Source organism: Oryx dammah, unplaced genomic scaffold (assembly GCF_014754425.2).
Source record: "Oryx dammah isolate SB20612 unplaced genomic scaffold, SCBI_Odam_1.1 HiC_scaffold_2, whole genome shotgun sequence".
Lineage (NCBI taxonomy): Eukaryota > Metazoa > Chordata > Mammalia > Artiodactyla > Bovidae > Oryx > Oryx dammah.
Window position 1 is genome coordinate 194880907 of NW_024070186.1, and position 13765 is coordinate 194894671.

The 13765-nt window shown below is 50.8% G+C and overlaps 1 protein-coding gene across 2 annotated transcripts in view; it reads right to left on the reverse strand.

The window, feature by feature from the left end:
* The window catches only part of CYTH3 (cytohesin 3), a 16404-nt gene extending 7618 nt beyond the window's left edge, over nt 1-8786 (reverse strand). For both annotated transcript variants that reach the window (XM_040231124.1, XM_040231114.1), the window contains exons 1-8: nt 8709-8786; nt 7173-7237; nt 6714-6780; nt 4080-4198; nt 1480-1560; nt 611-723; nt 381-529; nt 49-160 (exon numbers count right to left, since the gene is read on the reverse strand). In XM_040231124.1, the coding sequence (XP_040087058.1) occupies nt 49-160; nt 381-529; nt 611-723; nt 1480-1560; nt 4080-4198; nt 6714-6780; nt 7173-7210 (679 nt within the window). In that variant the 5' untranslated portion in view covers nt 7211-7237; nt 8709-8786. The remainder of the gene's footprint in view (nt 1-48; nt 161-380; nt 530-610; nt 724-1479; nt 1561-4079; nt 4199-6713; nt 6781-7172; nt 7238-8708) is intronic.
* Nucleotides 8787-13765: the final 4979 nt, after the last annotated feature.

Genomic DNA, 13765 nt, shown 5'->3' on the forward strand with positions numbered 1-13765 from the left:
CGGGCGGAGGGGCCGCGGCGGGGTCCCGCCCCCGGCGCCGCCGCTCACCCAGCTTCAGGAGCCAGCCCTCCCGGTCGGGGTTGAAGAACGTGTGCGTCAGGTCGTTGCCGTCGTCCTCGGGAATCTTGAACGGCTCGTTCTTGATGCTCTCATACAGGTTCTGCACAGGGAGGGCGGCGGGGCTCAGGCCGAGCGCCACCAGCCGCCCCGCGAAGCCCCCGAGGGCGCGCCCAGGGCCCCTCTAAAGGCCGTGGGGACGGGACGAGGGGGACGCGGAGCGGGGAAGAGGAACACGGGGCGGGGAGGGGGGCGGCTACCTGGGGAGGGGGCAGGGGACATGGGGGTACACGGGGAGGAGGGCGCACGGCGGGGCGGCTCACCCGCAGCAGCTCCTCGGGGAGGTCCCCGCCCTCGTTGATGCCGCGATTCATGGTGACGAAGCGCTCGGCCGTGGGCTTGTCGCGCACGTTGTGGTTGTGGAGGCTGGTGTTGAGCATGATGATGGCGAAGGACAGCACGTAGCACGTGTCTGGGGGGGTCAGCGCCGCGGGCCATCAGCACGGGCCCAGCCCGGGCGCCCCCGCACATCACCCACCCGCCGCCCACTCACCCGTGGACTGGAAGACGCCGGGGTTGCACAGGCAGTAGCGAGCAGCGAAGGCCTCCATCATGCGGTCGATCTTCTGCGCCTCGCCCGGCAGCCTGAAGCTCCAGAGGAACTGCCTGCAGGGGTGAGAACAGGGTGAGGGGTGGGCATCCCCGAGACCAGAGGCCCGTCCGGGGGGCCGAAGCGCGCTGACCCCCTGGACACCGAGCCGCGCCTGCTGTCTGCCCTCCCCGCCCACCTGTGGGAGCCCCCATGGCTGATGAAAAGTACAGGGCCCTCGTGGCTGCACCCCAGGCTCGCCAGGCCTGCCCCTCCCCGCGACACCGTCTTCAAAACGCATAATCTAAAACTGGACCTGCCAGTGCGGCCCTCAGCCAAGGCCAGGGGGTGAGCCCACAAAGGCAGCGGCCACCCCAGTCCACGGCTGGGGGAGCAGTCTCCAGGAAAGGTGGGGGCGCTGAGGCAGAGGACACAGGAGACGGACTGAGACCAGCACCTGCCGCCGCAGCTGGGATCCTGGGCCAGGGCGGCCTCCCGGGCACGAAACCCACACCCTCCTGGGCACACCACGGGCCTCCACGTGGCTAGCGGGCAAAGCCAAATGTGGTGTAAAGTGGGCCCAGGCCTGGTGGCACTGAGACTGCACCCAGAAGTGGGAAGGGGGGCACCCACAACTGCCAAAGACCAGGCAAAGAGAGAGAAGGCAAAGCGACAGGGAGCGGAGCCAGAACCTGGGCCACGAGGAGGCAGCAGAGGCCCGTTCCCCCCGTTTCTCTCTCTGGTGGCTGGAGTTACCTGGAGGGTCACCGCCCAGCACCGCCAGGCCACTCTCCTGCCCAGCCTCCCTTCACGCGCAGGGCATAAACGCTCACCTTAAGGCTTGTACGAGGTTGAGATCAGCAAACTCGTGGAGTTCCACAAAAGCCTGAAGAACTTTAATGTTAAATTCATCCCTAGGAAAGAAAATGGACTTTACAGCCTCACTGCATGTCATTTCAGTCGTTTCATTAGACACTTCCTAAAGCAAGTGAAAGTTATGACCAACCTAGACAGCATATTAAAAAGCAGAGACATTACTTTGCCAACAAAGGTCCGTCTAGTCAAGGCTATGGTTTTTCCACTGGTCATGTATGGATGTGAGAGTTTGACTATAAAGAAAGCTGAGCACCAAAGAATTGATGCTTTTCAACTGTGGTGTTGGAGAAGACTCTTGACTGCAAGGAGATCCAACCAGTCCGTCCTAAAGGAAATCAGTCCTGGGTATTCATTGGAGGGACTGATGTTGAAGCTGAAATTCCAATACTTTGGCCACCTTATGCGGAGAGCTGACTCATTTGAAAAGAACCTGATGCTGGGAAACATTGAAGGCAGGAGGAGAAGGGGACAACAGAGGATGAGATGGCTAGGTGTCATCACCGACATGAGTTTGGGTGTACTCCGGGAGTTGGTGATGGACAGGGAGGCCTGGCGTTCTACGGTTCATGGGGTCGCAAAGAGTCAGACATGACTGAGCGACTGAACTGAACTGAAAGCAAATGTTCAAGAGATTTAATGTCATGTGACTAAAAGACAAGTTATTTTCCACGGTGCGTTTGTTTTCAAGCTTAGCTCAAAGGAGACGACCCAGTAGGATGTGGAGTTTACTTCACTATCAGTATGAGTCAGGGTAAGACCCCAAATACAAGCCCGACTGCCAAGGTTCAGAGTCCCCTGTGCTGAGCGCTAAGGCACCCACCCAGGTGCGTGGTGCAGAGTCTCAACCTCAGGGCCACTACGAAGCAGGCGCTAGCCCCGTTCCTGCCTCCCAGGCAGGATTCTGAGGCTCAGAGCCAGGAAACAGTTCCTCCAGGGTCATGAGCCAGAAAGCAAGGTCCTGGGCTCAGAGAGGAAGACGGTTTGGAAGTGATGCCTGCCATTAATAACTAGCTTTTAAAAACTAAACCGAGTAGAGTTTAGTAGAATACCAGCAGAGTTACTGGGTCACACAGTAAGTTCACTATTTGGAAGAACTGCCAATGACTTTCCAAAATGGCTGCACGGTTGTCGTTTTTTTATAACCATGTATGAGGGTGCCAATTTCTCCACATCCTCACCAGCATTTATGATCTTCTTGAAGGACAGCCATTCCTAGTGGATGTGAACGGCTACCTCCCTGTGGTTTTGATTTGCATCTCCCTGATGACTCATGATGCTGAGCACCTCACCATATGCTTCCTGGCCACTGTGCTTATGGCCTTGTCCTATGCCTGTTTATTCTGGCTGCACAGGCGCTTTGCTACGGTGTGCGGGAAAAAGCTTAGTTGCCCCATGGCATGTGGGATCTTCCTTCCCCAACAAGGGACTGAACCTGCGTCCCCTGCACTGGACCACCAGGGAAGTCCCCTATCATATGCCTAGGTATGTATATCCTCTCTGGATGAATGTCTATTCAGACCCTTTGCCCATCGACAACTGTCTTTTTATGGCCGAGTTATAAGAATTCTTTTCATATACCGGATACAAGTCCTGATCAGATTTCTGACCTGCAAATATTTCCTCCTATTCTGTGGGCTGTCTTCTCCCTTTCTTGATGATGTCCTACGAAGCAACTGATGTTTTGGAATTTAATGATTTTGTTTTTCTCTTTTGCTGTCATATCTAAGAAACCCGAGCCTAATCCAAGGCCACAGAGATCTATCACTAGGTTTTCTTCTTAGGGTTTTACAGTTTCAGCGCTCGTATCTAGGTCTTTGGTGAGAGATCCATTGCCGTCTTTCTGCATGTGGATATCCAGCGGTCGCAGCACCATGTTCTGAAAGGACTATCTCCCCACCCAAACAGACTTGGCATCTCGTTTGATGGTCTATGTGAGGGTCTATTTCTGGATTCTCAACTCTGTTCGATGACCTATATGTCTGTTCTTACACCAGCACACCAGACTGTCTTCGTTAGTGGAGCTTTAGTCTGTTTTATAATTGGGAAGTGTAAGTTTTCCAACTTTGTTCTTCTTTTCCAAGATGGCTATGGCTATTCTGGGGTCCTTGAATTTCTGTATGAATTATGGGATGAGCTTGTCAACTTCTACAAAGAAATTAGCTTGGATTTTGCTAGGGAGTATGTTAAATTTGTTTATCAAGGTGTAGGCAGTTGCTATTTTTGCAACATTAAGTCTTCCTCATACCCCCAACTAACAGGGGCAAGATGACCGCTGAGAGAGCCTAGGCTTCTGTGCAAAACATCCCAAGAAGGTCACGATACTTTCTGGGGCAAGCAGCGGCCTCCTGGGTTCTGCTACAGTCCCCGGGGTAAGCAGAGGGGCCAGAGGAGCGCAGACCCCGCCTGGCCCCAGGACTGCCCCCTGCCCTGCTCACAAAGCCACAGGGGAGGATGTGACTCCGCGGGGCTCGCTCGGTCCTGGGGAGCACGGGCGCCCCCGGAGCCCATGTGCAAGGGTCGGCCTGGGCAGGCGGGGGCCCGCTCCCCTTGAACTCGCCTTTCACCCAGGTAGTCCCCAATGACGGTCTTATTCAGGCCTTCCCCTTTATACAGGAACTGGGCCACGTCCTCCGGGGAGCTCTGCAGCAGGTCGTTCTCGATTAGAAACTGGATTCCCTGGAGAGGAACAGGAAGGAAGCAGCGCTGAGGAAGGTCCAGAGACCACAGGTCACCACCTCGCTGGTTTGGACACAGCTGAACTGACGCGAGAGCACGGTGGGCTGCTCCCATCACTGAACTCATCTCACCCGTCAAAGAAAAGCGACCGGGCTAAGGACAGACAGGCTGCGGAATGAGCCCTCCTAAGTCACCAGACATTATAAAGGCAGGAGGAGCCACGACACAGAGCTTCCCCAGCTCAGGAAAAGGGTCTGTGCTGCGTGTGAGAGGAGCTCGTCGTATGCAGTTGGCCAAGCCAACACCAGTCCCAAGCACCCCCTCCCCAGCCTCCCCTGCAACTTGAAACGACTTTGTGAACGGATCGGGTCAAAGAAACAGATTAAGTCTGTGAGGAGGACCCTGGAGAGCTGCTCGTTTTTTGATAAAAGGGGACTCCTGAGCAGCATGGCTCCTTCCTCCTCCTTCCTGCCGTGAATGCAGATGTGATGGCAGGAGCCCTGGCAGCCACCGGCACACAGTGAAACACCCTGGGCCCTGGGAGCCACTCGACACTGTGAGGCCACCTCTGCTGCTAGAAGACAGCCTGTGGTGTAAGCTGTCTTCATGGATGTACCGCCACCTGTGGCTGAACACGGTACTTGGTCACCGTGCCAGTGAGCTTGGGCAGCCAAATCCACAGCCACGGAGAGACCCACGGGAACCAGCCAACGGTCTCTACGAGCGCCTGCTGGACCCAAACTAGCAGTGCTCTGGCTCGCAGGAAGCCCTAATGAGAGCAGAAGTCTACCTCCAACACAGCTTCTGAGCTGGTTTCAACATACACATTAGGAAGCTTTTAAAAGAGGAGGGAATTCTGCCGTCTTGTTTGCCCAGAGATTTTTTCTACAAATGAAGATTTCCTAGCTAAAAGCCTAAAGGCCCAAGGCCAGGGCTCCCTTGCATGATCCACCTGAAAAGTCTATTAATTTTTTAAACACATGAACAGCCCCAACAGCCTCATGTGGAATTTTTAAAAACTGGCAACAACCCAGCAGCCAGTAAGAGAACCATCAAGTACATTCTAGCACATTCACATGATGAAAGGCCACAGAACCAGATGGAACAAACACAGGCACGGATAAAATCTATAGACGTGACACGGAGTAAGAAGACTCAGTCTACTGTAATTCCACCTACGCAAGCTTTAAAGAGGCAGCGCTTGGGTGCCCTGCATCTTGGTCTGGGTTGTAGTTACGTGCGTATTTTCATTTGTTAAAATTCTTCAAGCTGTACGTTTAAAATCTGTGTGCCATGTTATTCTTCAAAAGAAAAAAAAAAGTTTACTGAAGAAACCCATTAAGTCTGACAATCCTAAATTAACTGCCCTATATTTCTGGTGGGAGCTTAAGTGGGTACAGCCACCTGGGTACCATTTTCAGAGTGTGAAGACACGCTGGGACAGAGCGTTCTGATGAGAGGTGAGCACAGTCCTCACCCAGATTCCTGGAAAACAACGCCAGGGACAAGGGTGGTGCCCGGGTGAGGGATGGAGTGAGGCGGGGAGGCGGGCTGGGCAGAGGCTGTCTGACCTCAAATCCACGCCAAGGGGTCAGGGGCAGGGCCGCCCCCCGTGGCCTTGCTGGAGTCCTCATCGTGAGGACTCGACGGGCTATGGGAGAGACGGTAGACTCTGTGCCCCCAACAGTGCAGGGAGTGGGGCTCTGAGGAGCCCGAGGGTCCAGGACACAGACCAGCAGAACCTCCCTGGGGACACAGGTCTCTGTGACCACTGTGGCTGTGATACTGGCGAGGGTGGTGCCCAGTGGCCACCCGTGCCAGCCCCCTGCAGCGGCTGCCTCCCTGCTGGGGGTGCTTGCGGCCGTGAGCCCACGTTGGGGCCGCGGCTGCCAGACTTTACTGTGAGCTCTGGTTTCTTTGCTCTTTTTTTTGGCTGTGCTCTGCACAGCTCCTGACAGTTACTTCTCAGTAAACCTTAGTCCTCATTATTGCAGGTGTGATGCAGAGTTCATCAGATTCCTAGGCCCTGACAGCGAGCATCTCAGGTCGAGCGGGGATACTACCCTACCTGTCTGTTCTGAGAGAAAACCTGACTCTCTCCATGAACTGGACGGCCTCCCCAGTGCTGCCCCCAGAACTTAAGGCCTGGTTTTGAAAACTAACACCTGTTAGATCATCTCCCTCTAGTGCTTGTTACATCTACTCTGTAAACTCAACTTCCAAAGGGATCAAAACACAAAAGCCTCTTGTTACAAATCCCAAATATCAGATCATCACCAAGTTCACAAAACTGTTGCCCTGACGATCTGGAGCTGACTCACACCTTGTAAGCAGAGAATCAGGAAGCAACAGGAAAACTCTCACGGTGGCCAGAACACCCAGCTAAATGAGACTCTCCTGCGCCTACAGACGTGCTGTATCTGAAGAAAACTCCCTTTGGAGACCCGTGAATAGGGACTCATGGTGTGGATATCTGTAAATAACATGTGCAGCCATGCTCATGGCGGCTGCTTACCTTTTTGGGATCCATGTTGAACTTCTTCCTTCCCATGGCAATCTGCTTGTTCCTCTGAGTTGTTTTGCTGTGCGTGTGGAACAATGAAGAAGCTGTTACTGGACGTCTGCACAGAGCACAGGGAGTTCGTGTCCTGACAGGACAGCTCGGGATGGAACGGCCACAGCCCCCAACGCCCCTGCCCGAGGGTCCCCCAGTCTCCCGGGTGGGTGCAGCTCAGGGCGGCCACAAGGCTCCTTCCCTTCACAGTGATGAACTGCTAAGCGGAAGCAGAGCTCACGGTTAGAGAGAGGGCACGTCGGGGCAGGGTGCTTCTGAGGGGCTTGTGCCTGTGTCCTCAGCGGCAAGGCCAGACAGTGAGGGGTGGTAGAGAAGGGCCAGCCCCCCACAGGCGCCCCCAGCCCGGCCCCCTCCGCTGCCGTCACCACGGCGGCCTGAAGGGGCAGCATGGCCGCTCACCTCTCCTCCACCGACGTGAGGTTGTCGATCTCCGTCATCACTTCTGCGATTTCATACTTCAGCCTCTATTGAGACAGAGAGCGCACGCTGTGGGGCTGACAGAGGGGCCTCCACCTCCCAGAGACGTTTCAGGCCCGAGGTTCGAGCTGCCCTCGGGTGCGTTGGGACAACACAAGTGCGAAGAAACCAGGACCTCTTCTTGACACAGAGAGCCTCCCAGTCAGAGCCACCCCGACTCAGGAGCAAACAAAATGACCGCCTGTCCACCTCCCATCAGAACGAGAGCAGAGGGGCCCAGCAGGCAGAGCCTAGAGTGCGTGTGTGTAAAATCACAGGGGTAAAAGGATACAACAGCAAAAGGAAGCAACAGGTCCCGCCACACGCCCACCTGCCAGCGCTGGCACCCAGGTCTCAGGACGGCCTGGGCCAGACACACACAGGTCAGTACCAGGCCCCCAGCCACCGTCTCCGGATGATTCTGTCACCCTGGGTGAGACGCGGCATCGTGGACAGAGCCCAGGAGGCGTCAAGGTTCTTGCCTGTGGCCTCAGGCAAGCCCAGGCCTCACAGAGGGACGGGTCCTCCCCACTGAGCCGGGCTCTGAGCTCCTGGGCCTTGGCGGCCTCAGCTCAGAAGTGAGGTCGTGAGAACCACACGAGGCTCTGGGGGCACTGTGATCACTAACATCCACACTGGAATGTTAGCCTTGAAATATACTTTCAACCAAAGCACACATTCTGGGTTACCTGATTTTTCCAAGAATGACAGGTAACCATAGAAGAAAAAGTTTCACAAACTCTCTCTCAACTACAAGGAAATTTTTATCAAGCCCCTGTGATTCTTAGGTGCCAAGAAACCCCAGACTCAAACCGTGAGCACCTAGAAAGGAGCTGCTGTCTGGACATGGCTCGGTCCCACGGCCAGTGGCCAGGGAGGCGGAGTGGACTTGGGCTCGCCAGTGGTTAGGAAGCTGCTCAGAGAGCAGCCACACATCTGATCGCTTTCTCCAAGTATTACGAACGCACCAACTTGGAGACAGTGGCTGGCTCCCCTGCACCTCCCGTGGGAGCCCTCCACTCCACCCTCTGAGCACACAAGGGCGGAAGGTGCAACGCCCATGTGTCTGCGTTTATCTGTCATTCTACTCCCACCAGCTGGTAGGTGCTGGGTGCACGGCCGGAACTCGATATAGGTTTAGCCCTTTATTCAAAAGATCCCTGAGTGCCAATAACATGTTAGGCAGCGTGCTAGGCAGCGTCCTAGGTGCGGGGGACACTGGTCGAGACGGGCTCATCCTACAATTTCCAAGGGCAGTACGTGCGACTCCCTCTGTGACGCTGGCATCAGGAGTCACCCGCTCTAGACTCCAGTCGGGCCTTCTCCTCCACCCCAGAGTCTGTCTGCCCGGCGAGCACCAGTTCTGTCCCACCAGCCTGGGTAACTTCCACCCCCTGCCTCCCCATGTGGTTTGAATATGCACACACTAGAGAGCCACTCTTTCACATTTTCATGAAGCTACTCGATTTACAATTTTACCTCGATGTCATCAATAAGTTCCTTTTTTCTTCGACGGATGTCTAGAAGTTCTTCCCTTTCTTCTGGTGAAAGGTCTTCAGGCACTGAAATTAAAAAAAAAATCAAATTAACTCTGGAGAACAATCTGTAGACATCCACTAAGGTGGAAGATGGGCACACATGCAAGCCAGGAATTCTGTGCCCAGGTTATTTATTCAACGGAACCAAGGAACCCTCACTTGCAGACCACATGTAGGACACGCGTAGCAGCCCTGTTTTGATAGACAATCTGAGTCACCACCAAGAAAATAAACTGTGGCATAGTTATGAAAAAGAATCTCGCACAATTACCAAGGGCTGAGCCCAGTCTTTCACACAGATGAAGCTCACGCTGAACGAAAAGAAGGTAACAGCAGCAGACAGACTCCGGCTGTCACACCCTCGGGAGGGGCGACGTGTATGTGCAGCAGAGCACCAGTAATGCACCACACTCGCCGCTTCCTTCCGCGTAGGCTGGTGTGGGAGAAAGTGCGTCTGTGTGTGTGTGTCTGTGTGGGTCTGTGTGACAGTAGCTCAGTCATGTCCAACTCTGCGATCGCACAGACTATAACCTGCTAGGCTCCTCTGTCCGTGGGATTCTCCAGGCAAGAATACTGCAGTGGACTGCCATTCCCTTCTCCAGAGGATCTTTCCAACTCAGGGATCGAACCCACATCCCCTGCACTGCAGGCAGATTCTTTACCATCTGAGCTCCAGGGAAGAAGGATATTAGGAAGCATCAGCACAGTGGGTGAAGGTTGGCTGGCACGCAGATATTTATTTGACAGAGTTCTTCATAATATCCTGGTATTAATGATTAACCCCTGTAGTATTTTCCATTCTTACGTCTATATTCTCTTCATTTTATCTATAATTGACCTATTTCATAAAGCTTTTCAGAGAAACAGCCTTTGATTTTAATAATCCTCTACTGTGTGTTTAATTTCTATTTCATTAATTTGTTTAAAGAAACAAGAGATTAAGAATCTGAGCAAAGAGCAAGAGAACACATAGAGCTTCTACAAACAAGTGAAGATAATGGGATCATGGCACAGGGGTAGACAACTGGACCAATGAACTGGAAGACAGTAGCCAGAAAGATATACCCGGACTTACAGAAACTGATTCAGCACAGAACTGACTCTGCAGTTCAGAGAGACAGGGCGGACTCCTGTGCGCGACATGCGCTGTGTCGGTGATCTCCAGGTGAAAAAATGAAACCGAATCCTGATTATCGTCATGTTTTTAATCAGTTCCAAGTAGAATAAAGGCTTAAGTTCATATAATTTCTTATAAAGAAAGAATGTTATTTATAAATTCAGGGTAGGAAATTGTATCGCACACCCCACACCCTCCCTCCACACCAATTAACTTTGAGAGCAGCCATTCTTATCCTAATTTTATAATTAGGGAAACAGGACAAGAGACATCTAATGATCTTCCCTGACAGAGAAAGAATATTTGAAGAAGTAATGGCTAAAATGTTCTGTATTTGATAAAATACATGAATATACATGTCCCAGGTGCTCAAGCTCCAAGCAGGATAAACCCAAAGACCCACAAGGTCCCAGAGTATGTTACACGTGGGCCCAGCAGCTCAAGAGTGTCACCATGGACACGGTCTTTCCATCCTGGTGTCCAAAGTGTCAGCTTCATCCTAAAGCTGCTGCTAGTGGCTTCCAGCAGCTTCTTATTTATGCATGCGGGGTAGGGGTGGGTAAGTATCCAGATCAAAAGAAAAAATAAGAACCAGCAGAGAATGATGCTTCCAAAACCAAGACAGGAAAGGTGTGCCAATCCGTGAACTTTCCAAGGAATTACTCTTACCAGCAAGCATCTTAATGAAATTAAGAAGGAAATCTGAAAGTAACAAACCAGCTGGTTGACACTATCCTGTTATGAAAGAATAAATATACCTACAGAGCACAAACTGGGCTCCCAAAAGGGACCGCATAATGAAAAAAAAAAAAAACACCTGTTGTTCTGCTGAGTTCACCTGGGCAGCAAGAGTCTGAAAGGGTGGCGCTCTAGTTCAATCATCAATAGACTTTTTGGTTTAAAAAAATCCACCTCCAGCTTCTCCCCTCCAACCCTGATAAGTAAGGTTGGTCGGTAACAGAATGAAGGTACGTCCTAAGAGAATCTAAACACGGGGTGATTCAACTCAAGATCCTGAAGCTTCTAACCATGATCATCAATGGATTTCCTTGACCTTCTCTCAGTAAGGCCCATCTTGTCCTATACGATTAAGGCCCTAAAGAGTTAAAGTAATAATCATTTACTTTACAGTTACTCTGACCAGAATTTGTACCTCTAAAAGAAAGATTCTGTAAGGGGGGATAATGACATCGTGACTATGTTAAAAAATGTCGTTATTCACACTGTAGAATTGACGAGCTGTGATGTTATTGCATCCATACTTAGAAATAATTCAGCCAGAAAGTAATTAAGCAAAATGGTAACAACTGTTAAATCTACTGGATTGATATATGAGTATGCATTATCTATTTTATACTCTAAGGGTTTAGAGTTTTTCATAAGTTAAAAAAAAAAGGTTTCAAGTACAAATGGCACCTTTTCAGGGTGTTTGGCTAAAGTATTAATGAGAAATAATGGGATGTTCCCTGGCACACTTGAAAAATTAGTAAATAGAAAGAATAGAAGCAGACAATGAAATACTCGGGGCCAATCTCTTCAAGCTGTCACTGAAATACCTCACTATCCTATTATTTCTATCACCAGCCAAAATGCGCGGGGGATACCAATGTTCTGCTGGTAGTCAGAGCGAGTCTCAGTATCTTTTGGTGTTCGAAAGCACTTTGCGGTCACAGACCCTGCTCGTGCACAGGTTATCACGTGCAAGTGCCATGGGGAAAAAAAAGGGGAGATAAGCCATGTTCAAAGAAAGTGTTCTTGATTATCACCACCTCTCCCACAACTCGGCAGCCTTCTCCCAGTGAAGGCAAAAATTGGGTTTGGCTTGCTTATCATCCACATTTTGTCACTTTGACTTCGTTAGGTAAGATGAAAGTCTACAGCTGATTTTTCTAAGAAGCTAGTTTTTTTTTCTTCACTGAAAAAGTTATACATGGATATGGTTACACACAGGCACGTGTTCTCTGAACATATACAAAAGGGCATGCAATGAGACATTTCCTTCCAATCTCAATAAAAGCTCTTTTTTTAAAAAAGCAAAGGTAACTGGAACTTGCTGCTAAGAATTCTTTGCAATTCACTGCAGCTGAATGCTCCAATCATGATCACAGTCTTCCTGATTTTTCAGCAATAAGGGTCTTGCTCAAGTCTCAACACAGAGACGGGGAGGCGGAGACACGGGGTTATTCTTCATGTCCCTTCAGGCCAGTTCCCTTAGCCACGACCAGCAGGTGTAGTTTCTACAAATACAAACGTTTTCACAGGGGAAAAGCAGTGTGGAAAGGTGGTGAGAAATTCCCCGTTTTAGTACAGAGGTGCTGCCAGTGAGGTTTCAGATTAAGAATCAGGAGCAATTTGTGTAATTCAGGCCAGGCCCCCGCCTTTCTTGAGAAGTCACTACCTTTCCACCAATGGAGGCTCGTGGGGGGAGGGCGGCCTTTGGGGTTCGGGATGTGTGATTTAATTAAAGGACTGAAGTGAGAGCTTCTGCTTTCAGCCCAAACGGAGTAACAGGGATAGACTTAGCCTCCTGTCGGAAACAACAGCAACATCGGACAGAGCTCCGCGCCCTGCCAAGGAGCTTTCAACACGCAGGTGAGACAGAGCCGTCTTCAGACACTAAAACCGTAAGGAATCTGTCACGAGTGGATCTGCGCGATGTGGTGGTGTAGTTGCTCAGTCTTGTCCAACTCTTCGAGACTTCACGGACTGTGGCCCGCCAGGCTCCTCTCCCCAGGGGCTTTCCCAGGCACGAGTGCTGGAGTGGGCTGCCATTTCCTCCTCCAGAGTATCCTCCTGACAGGGACTGACCCTGCATCCCTTGCACCGCAGGCAATCTTCTGCACTGCAGGTGGGCTCTCTACTGCTGAGCCACTAAGAAATGCTTAAACGTCCTTCTGATGGGCTGGGGGTGGGTGGGGGCTGGACAGACACCAGGAGAAAGTCTGCACCGACACGGAAGAACGGAAAATACTGTCAAGGCCAGCTATGGGAGTGAACCTCTTCCCCACGTGACATGACTCTTAAAAACACTTACAGCTACTGTTTAAGGCAAAAATAACAAAAAAAAAAAAAAAAATAACAAAAAAGTGTGTTGGGTTGATAACACATGAGCACAAAGGCTGGAAGCGGAGAAATGCAACTACAGTTAGGAGCTTCCTACCCTGGATGTGAAGTGCTGTGATATTATTTGATAGTAGAGTCTGATAAATTAAAAGTATCTAATATCCAAGAAGAAATACCAATTAAAAACTGAAATAAACCACAAACATAAAGCACGCAAAAATAGCTTATTAATAAGAGTGGCGCAGTTGGTAAAGAATCTGCCTGCAATGCAAGAGACGACACAGGTTCAATCCCTGGGTGGGGAAGATCCCCTGGAGAAGGGAATGGCAACCATTCCAGTATTTCTTGCCTGGGAAATCCCATGGACAGAGGAGCCTGCCAGGCTACAGTCCATGGGGTCGCAAGCGTCAGACATGACTTAATGATTAAATCACCACTTTATGATGTTTAATAAGACCTCAGATCCCATCAAATATAATGTCCATTTCAGTGATGTCAAGATTAGGAAATTTTTTGCAAATCAGAATCATTGGAAAAGGGAAATTATTATATATGCTGATCAAAGCATAAGCAGATGGTATCTCCAAGTATGTCCTAATTTTCAAATTATATTAATAACCTATTTAGCTAACAGATTCCAATCCACTAAGAAGCTGCAATTTGGTTTATTGCTACAGTTATCTAATGACTGCCTTACAAATCTTACACACACACAGCCCTCTAAAAGGTTAGTCAGTAGCTCTCCTAGAAGATGATAACGCTTCACAGATGTGAGCTACAGCCAGAAACCCTCACTGTTTTAGCCACTCAACATCAAA